General features: G+C 38.0%; 1 protein-coding gene across 7 annotated transcripts in view; it reads right to left on the bottom strand.

Moving 5' to 3' along the window:
- The window catches only part of fancc.L (FA complementation group C L homeolog), a 71,339-nt gene extending 62,588 nt beyond the window's left edge, over positions 1 to 8,751 (bottom strand). For 3 of the 7 annotated variants that reach the window (XM_018251286.2, XM_018251342.2, XM_018251103.2), the window contains exons 1-2: positions 8,382 to 8,585; positions 776 to 1,019 (exon numbers count right to left, since the gene is read on the bottom strand). In XM_018251286.2, the coding sequence (XP_018106775.1) occupies positions 776 to 940 (165 nt within the window). In that variant the 5' untranslated portion in view covers positions 941 to 1,019; positions 8,382 to 8,585. 7 annotated transcript variants of the gene reach the window in all.
- Between the last annotated feature and the right edge of the window lie 269 nt (positions 8,752 to 9,020).

Below are 9,020 nucleotides of genomic sequence, written 5' to 3' on the forward strand. Positions count from 1 at the left end.
TTCCTGCTGGTGCAATAAACACAATATCTTTGGTTTTACATGCAAAGCCAACTCTAGACTTACTGGGGCCATGCACAGAGACAGTCCATCGAGATCAACCTAATAACTGTAACAACATAAGAACACAAATAGCAAAACAATATAGCTGGCTCATTACAGCCAGTGATAAATCATTATTATTAGCCTGCTGAAGCAGTTATAGCTAGCAAGCCAGATATTCTGTTGTTTACTATGACTATTTACAAGGCACATTAAGCTTAAGTACCTGGATCTGGTATTTGCCAGTAATTTGACATACAAAATGATAATAAGACATGGACTAATTGACCTGGCAGTGAGTAAAGTGTAATTTATCTGTGGCCAGCTTCAATTGCTATTATAAAAAGAAATAGAAAATGGTGCATCTAGAATACATTATTTTGATAAACATGCAGCTTATTGGTTTTCTCAGTAGCTTGACTTCTTGCCCTTTAACCCCTATATGTGCCGCAGACCTTAAAATATACAGAGCCGACTCTCAACAACATGGTTTATCCTTTAAAGGGTTAATGGAACCATTTAATTTACAATTACATTTACATTTTATATTTAAGTAATTCAACTGAAGAACAGAATGGGTGCTAATATCACAGATTCTTTGTCTTGAATGCCTATTTGGGATTTATTAGGAAACACCACTAGGCCAATACCACAATTTCTGAACATATGGGGTATTAGTTGTTTCTCAGTCGGTCTAGATAGAAGTAAAGTCCATTTAGTTCAATAAGTTACTTACCATATGTTTTAGAGTTTCATAAGCATGCTGCAAAAACTCCTGTAATTTAGGCAAGTGAAGGCAGACATCTTTCTGGGATTCCAATGTGTCCGTTTGATCCCACTCATGAGCTTTCTTGAGCCAGAAATCTAAATCCAGACTAGGCACTGGAGTAACCTGTGCCATGACCAAGAACAAAAGTATCAGCTGGCCGGGCTACCTGGTGTTTAGATGATGTATCAATGAAGGAAAAATGATTCCAAATCTAAAATTAGAAAAGAAGAATCATTTTTACTACGAGTGTGATAAAACAATCTTGGTAGGCCAACGTTGACATCTCACATACAGTATTATCTTTAATGATGCAATCCATGTACAATTAGTAATGTGATGAGAAGTGAAACATTGTTGAGAGCATTAGATTCTCTATTCATGTCCAGTTCAAAGGCTGTAAAGACACACAACTTGAGATCCAGAATAAGGAAACATCCCTGTTATAACTGGATTACACGTGGATGTTTTTTTTTAATGCTTTACAAACAGCAGATGTTTAGCAATTTGTTTGTGAGATGTTTTATTCTGGTTTGCAAACAACACACTCATGCTATGTCAGCAATTTGCAATGCACTACTGGCATGAATGGAAAAGAAAATAGGGATGCACCGAATCCAGGATTCGGTTTGGGATTCAGCCTTTTTCAGCAGGATTCGGATTCGGCTGAATCCTTCTGCCAGGCCAAACCGAATCCGAATCCTAGTTTGCATATGCAAATTAGGGGCAGGGAGGGAAACTGCGTGACTTTTTGTCACAAAACAAGTAAGTAAAAAAATGTTTTCCCCTTCCCACCCCCTAATTTGCATAGGGGATTCAGGGGTTCAGCCAAATCCAAAATAGTGGATTTGTTGCATCCCTATTAGAAAACAAAATGTTAGGCAAGGGATGCACACTAATAATACATTTATCAAGAATGTATTATTGAGAAGAATTGAGCTATACAGTCATTTAAAAGCCACAACATCATTGCCCTTCTCCCAAGCATAGTGTCTGTTTTTTGTATACAATGTGGGCCTGTCTCAGGGTTGACCAGTATTGAGACAGGATAAAACCACCTAACCTACAATCTTTTGTCAAACAAAAACTTTATGGAGCAAACACTAAATGAAGGCAATCTTCCACCAGGCAGATAAATATCAAAGTGAAGTTTATTGTGTCCACAGCCTTAGCGTTTCGTGATAAACACTTAATCATAGGCTATGATTAAGGGGCCGATTCACTAAGGGTCGAATTTCGAAGTTAAAAATACTTCGAAATTCGACCCTCGGATTGAAATCCTTCGACTTCGAATATCGAAGTCGAAGGATTTAGCGCTGATCCTGCGATCGATCGATCGAAGGATTTTCCGTCCGATCGAACGATTAAATCCTTCGAATCGAACGATTCGAAGGATTTTAATCCAACGATCGAAGGAAAATCCTTCGATCAAAAAATCACAGGCAAGCCTATGGGGACCTTCCCCATAGGCTAACATTGACTTCGGTAGCTTTTAGCTGCCGAAGTAGGGGGTCGAAGTTTTTTTTAAAGGGGAAGTACTTCGACTATCGAATGGTCGAATAGTCGAACGATTTTTCGTTCGATTCGTTCGATTTCGTTCGACTTCGAACGAATTTAACCAATTCGATGGTCGAAGTACCCAAAAAATACTTCGAAATTCGAAGTATTTTTCATTCGAATCCTTCACTCGAGCTTAGTGAATCAGCCCCTAAGTGTTTTATCACGAAACGCGTAAGGCTGGACACAATAAACTTAATTATTGCTAAAATCTTTTGTCCCCCAAATCTGTCCACTAAAGCTCCCCAAAGACGCAACGATTCTTCTTGCCGAACGACCGATTCTAGGGAAGTCTGACCAATCCTTCGAAATTATCGTGCAGTTAGTGGGATTCGAACGATCTACATCTTATGATTTTTCTGCCGACATCTGTCAGGAAATTGATCGGCCAGGTCAAAAAATCTTTGTCGGTCCCAGTGTAATCTATCTATGTTTGCAGGGCCAAGCAGGCAACTCCCCTTTGTTTTCCTGGCAAATTGGTCTTTTTAGTTGATGGTAAATTCATACGATTGTACGATCGTTCCAAGAAAATCGTGGTCTCACGATGAGGATCTGATCTTTTAAAAATCTCAACATCTATGGCCAGCTTTAGAATAATAGATTATCTACTGACAAACAATGATGAATGAGATCTCTGTTATTATACGCTAGGCAGTAAGGTGCTGTACAGTGTCAGCCATTAAAACAATACTAAAAAATATAAGGTTAGGCAATACTTTTTTTTTGGCTAACTGAATATTATCTTATTACATGTCGCATTTCCCATTTGGAGTTTATTTACAGTCTGATATGGACCTATAAAGTATGATCTAGATCAATTTATTATCCCATCCAATGGACCCTCATGTTGCCTTCTTATTTTTTTTCTAGTCTAATTCACTCCTCTAAATGCTACCCTATTTTGTCTTGGTATGTATAAATGTCTTCTAGTACATTTTCATATAATGTAACATCGTTAAGCCCGAAGAAGAGATGTAATAGTATAATCTCAAAAGCTTGCAATGGTTACTTACTCAGCCAATAAAAGTTGTCACCTTACCTTACATTTTTGGCATTCTATGCTAAAAAAGCATTGCAAATTTCCATGTTAAGCTATTGGCTAAAAGTCAAAACAGTTTACCTCTTGTAAAAACATCTTATCTTACCAAGGGGTACCCCAGCAGATATTATAGGCTGACTGGATCTGCAGTTGCCTAAATACAATAACCATGAATTCTTGCTCTACCTCTGCAAATTGCATTGTCATTGACTAGCAGTTTGCATTGCAATATTATATTCTAATATCTTATAACTAATGCTGAACTCCCGCAACCAAACCCTCTCAACCTTCTTGTTCTTTCTTATTTAAAATAAATGGGAGTAAGGAAGGAAAGGGGATATTCCAGTATCCTTGGTTCTCATCGTAAATTGTAGATGCCAGTAGCCATTGCACTCCCTATATAGTACTCGACAGATTCCAGTATAGGTTGCTCTCCTTTTACAATGTCTTACAGAGGTCACTTTTTATTGCTTTTAGTATATAATATATAGATGCCAGTACACTAGCTTTCACTGTATAATACTTTACAGTTGCCAGTGCTGGTTGTTCTCACTGTATAATGTCTTACATATATAATGAATGGTGCTTTTACTGTTCTATTTATACCAATATCTGTTGTCTGCACTACATAATACTCTATAGATTCTAGCAGCTATCTCCCTATATAATGTTCTATAGATGCCAGTACTCATTGCTTTAAATAATACTTAATAGACATACTGTATAGATTTTTCTAGCTAGCCATTTTTCTCTGCAAAATATTTTGTAGATCATAGTAAAGTATAAGTTGTGCTTTCTTTATAATGTTCTTTAAATAGGAGAGCACATTTTTCTGACTTTAACGGGGTTATTTATCAAAGTTCAAGATTGTGGGTTTTTTTCTACCTCGAATAAACGAACAAATCGATGTTTGCTTGTTTATGAAAAACCCTGAATGTAGAAAATTCTAACGAATGCAATCATGGGAAAAACTTGAATATTTGAATTGATCACGTTTTCAGCAAAAAAAAAAGTAGAATAGCTTGAATAGATCAAGCGCAAACCACTGAAAAAACCCCCGAAAATAATGAAGGCTAAAAACATCTTTAAATGGTTCAGGAACCTCTGCCATTGACATCTACATGACCTCAAAAACACTTATTTGCCCTACTGGACAGAGTGCAATAAAGTAATTATTCCTTACAAAGCTGTGAAGAACTTTAATTGAAAACTGAAAAGAGAATAATAATCAATAATCTAAAACACAAGGGTCAGCGCTTATAATAGATTAGGTCTAAAAAGGTAAAAATTCTAGATGAATTAGAAGAGAAACTACATTTATTAAATTAGTTTGTTTATTAAGTAAACACATTAATAAAACGTTCAGGGAGCGCAACACAGTAACAAAGTACAATACAAATGTTGAACTAATTAATATTAAAGAGGAACTTAAGCAATTTACAAGATCAAAAATTGATCATATGAGAACAGATATAAATAAAATCTAAAGGATAAAAATCCATACCTCATTAAATACACCTTCTATAAAAACGGGGGGGAAATTGGCAGTGCGAAACTACAAATTTGTACGCCTAAATGACTATCGTCCTATCGCACTAACATCCACCATAATGAAGTGCTTTGAGAGGCTGGTCATGAGACACATGACCAGCCTCTCAAAGGCTTGACAAAGGACCTGGGAGGTCCGAAACGTTGCCTTTATATGCTATGGGCTACACAATAAATCTGCACTTGAGCACTTATGCAAGACTAACAGTGTGCTGCTGGTAATTTCTTGGGGTCATGAGACACATCAAAGGCCTGCTCTCACCATCTCTGGATCCACTGCAATTCGCCTACCGTTCCAATCGATCAACGGACGATGCCATCGCCACTACCCTGCACTTGTCACTTAGCCACCTAGACAATAAAGACACATATGTACGTATGATGTTCATAGACTTCAGCTCAGCATTCAATACAATCATTCCTCAGCACTTGAGTGTTAAGCTGAGCATACTGGGCCTGAACATCTCTATCTGCAACTGGATCCTGGACTTCCTGACCAAGAGACCTCAGGTAGTCCGAATGGGAAAAAACACATCCAGTTCCATCACACTGAGCACGGGAGCTCCCCAAGGTTGTGTGCCTAGTCCACTGCTGTTCACACTGCTGACTCATGACTGTGTGGCAAGTCATGGATCCAATCACATCATCAAGTTCGCTGATGATACAACCGTAGTAGGTCTCATCAGCAAGAACAACGAGTCAGCATATAGACAAGAGGTAAAATGGCTAATGGACTGGTGCAAAGTCAACAATCTGTCTATGAATACAAACAAAACAAAGGAAATAGTTGTTGACTTCAGGAGAACACGTGGGGATCATTCTCCACTGTACATTGACGGATCTCCGGTGGAAATTGTCAAGAGCACCAAATTCCTTGGGGTACATCTGGCGGAGAACCTGCCCTGGTCCCTTAACACCAGCTCTATAGTGAAGAAAGCACAGCAGCGTCTCTAATTTCTGCGAAAGCTGAAAAAAGCTAACCTTCCACCTGTCAGGGGGCCTATCGGGTCTATTGAAAGCATTTTATGCAGCTGCATCACTATCTGGTATGGAAACTGCTCTGTATCAGATCGCAAGATCCTGCAGCGGGTGGTAAGGACAGCGGAAAAGATCATTGGGGTCTCGCTTCCTGCATTATGGATATTTACCACACCCGCTGTCTCCAGAAGGCTACCAGCATTGTCAGGGTTAGCACCCAAACTGCACATGACCATGTACTAGAGTTGTTGTATAGCACAGGGGGTTCTGGAGGAACGTCATTTCATTTCTACTATGTAATGTATTTACTTTATATGGCTGAAATGACAATAAAATCCACTTGACTTGACTTGAGATAGCTGAAATTGCAAACTGGAGAGCTGAGAAATATAAAGCTAAATAACACAAAACCACAAATAATGAAAAATTAAAACCAATTGCAAATTTTCAGAATATCACTCTCTACATCATACTAAAATTTGAAAGGTGAACAAGTCCAATAACGTACATTCGCTTTTAGCAGTTTCTGAGATTTTTGCAATTTTAAACTGCTAATAAAAGGCTTTTGGCTCAGTTTGGAGTCTGCAACCCAAGGGATACTGTCATGATTTTTATTGTGTACTTTTTAATACTGGTGTAACTAGCACAATAGTTATGTAAAATAAAACTGCACAATACAGTAGTCCTTGTCCCCAAAACACATATTAGAGCATTTTAATAACCACTTGTATGAGTAGTGGAGCTAACACTACTACAACAGCAAGAAGCAGCTTGTGCATATAGTCTACAGATAATTTTCCAAAATATCAAATATATATATATATATATATATATATATATATATATATATATATATAAGCAAATACAATGAAAATACAGACATTCTTGCACATTCAATTACACAAAAGTATTGGGACCTGTTGTTAAAAATGACTTGAGGTGAGCAGGTAAAGTGATTTTATATGGAATCATAAACGGCTTTGGTTAGGGAATTGGCCACTTTGGAGAGAATGTGAGTCTCTCTTTCTAATGGTGAACTGCTTGAGCAATAAACATTCTATCATTCCTTATAGGCACTCAAGACTGCACAGTTTGCTGAAATGATGCCCAATGGTTTCTGAAATGTGATCTTTTTACCAGTGTAATGAAATTTGGTGTTTTGATACATGTACTGATTTTGTGAGTAAAGATGTGTACCTTTCATAAATGTTTAATATAGTACACTATTCTGGTCTTCCTTTGTTTTTTTAATTGGTATAGCTCTTGCAGGGGTTTGGCGAGTATGTGTGAGCAAGCAAGGGGCCAGGTGGCAACACTAGGAATGAGCCATGGCAGGTGCACAAGGTGCGATGACAGGCAACCGTCTGCCTTTCACTGCTCCAAGGGAGTTACTCACTGTGCTTTCCATTCATCATTATTAGAGGTAGTAACAGGGTATTTTATCCACCACTGACTTCCAGAGATTAAAATGTCCTGTGTGTCACAGTGCACTAGAAACAATAGCACAGGTAGTTATTAAAATGCTCTAATATGCATTATGGGGACAAGAACGGACATGTACTTGCTGTGTTTCAATTCACATCAATGGGAAGTGGCATGGGTGGTATCTAGGGTTGCCACCTTTTCTTGTAAAAAAAATACCGGCCTTTCTATATTTTTATGCATTTTCCCTGTTACTAACAATGGGATCAAGTTTAATATTTACAGGCCAGCAGCAGGCAGGTGGCAGGTGGTTTCAGGATTTTTTCTGCCAACTAAAATAAACTGCTTAATAACTACGGCATAGCCCATTAGCTTCAGGCTCTCCACATCCTAAATACATTACCCACTGAGAGGCAGAGGGTTCTGACACCTCAAAAAAAAAAACAACACACTATATATATATATATATATATAGAGAGAGAGAGAGAGAGAGAGAGAGAGAGAGAGAGAGTGAGACAATTACAAGAGTCCTCTGCACTCAACCCATTATCAATATATTTAAGACAGAGCCATTTTGTGCATACTGCTACTAAAAAATGCCTTACCCTTTAAACAAAACAGGGATTGTTTGTCCATATATTGCAATATATTTAAGCTGGCCAACTACGTCAAAGTCATCCCATATCTGGCCAGTCCTATGCTCAATTTTATCGGATTCATTAAGAATTCTATTGCTTCATTATACATTTTACAAAGGGACTAGGTATTACCTGCAACTTAGTAGCTGCTTTCAAAGTAAAACTCCCAAACTTGGCTGCCCTTTTATTAGACACCAGTGGGATCACCTGACTATAGTAGCAGCTAGTAAGTTGTAGATAAAACTTAGTCCCTTTGTAAAATGTATAATGAAGCAATAGAATTCTTAATGAATCAGATAAAATTGAGCATATATATATATATATATATATATATATATATATATATATAAATTCACACTACGTTTCTAACTGCAGTCTTTGTATCAGCACTGACCTCAATCCACATACTTGATAACTTGCACGTGTATCTTATCTATGCTTGGAGAGTTAGCAGTGTAATAGCACTGGCAGAGTCTGAGCTATATTAAAGTTATACAAAGTTGGGAGATTTAATCCCCCACCGAGAAGATCCCGTCTCTCGTCCCCGCTATCCAAAAATAAAACTATTAACAGTTTACTCTAAATTAGACCCCTAATCGCTTGCCTGGAAGTAGTAGTTACCATAAATTCGCTTCCTCCTTCCTAGATGTAGGGCTCATGCAACAGCTCTGATTGGTCTCCGGTCCTGGGCGCCGTCTGATGACGTCAAGGTAAACAATGGCGCGTGCAGAGTCCTGTAGCAATTGTGGTGCTCTGGCAGAGGCTCGGGTTAGGATAGGGGACTGGAAGTGCCTGTGTCACTTGGTTTACGTGTCCATCCATATTTTATGTGCATATGAGTATGCTAGTTTTGTTAGCCACCGTTAGGTTTAAGGTCTATGGATTCAGCTGGATCTTGCCTAGCTTGCCTAACTTTTTTGTTGAGAGTGGTTCCCAAACTTTTTTTTTTTTAAAAAAAAAATATTTATCTGTGCATATTTAGAGAGAGAGAAAGTACCATTGGTTAGAGCTTTTCATTGAATGAACTAGAACT

Source organism: Xenopus laevis, chromosome 1L (assembly GCF_017654675.1).
Source record: "Xenopus laevis strain J_2021 chromosome 1L, Xenopus_laevis_v10.1, whole genome shotgun sequence".
NCBI classification, from domain to species: Eukaryota; Metazoa; Chordata; class Amphibia; order Anura; family Pipidae; genus Xenopus; species Xenopus laevis.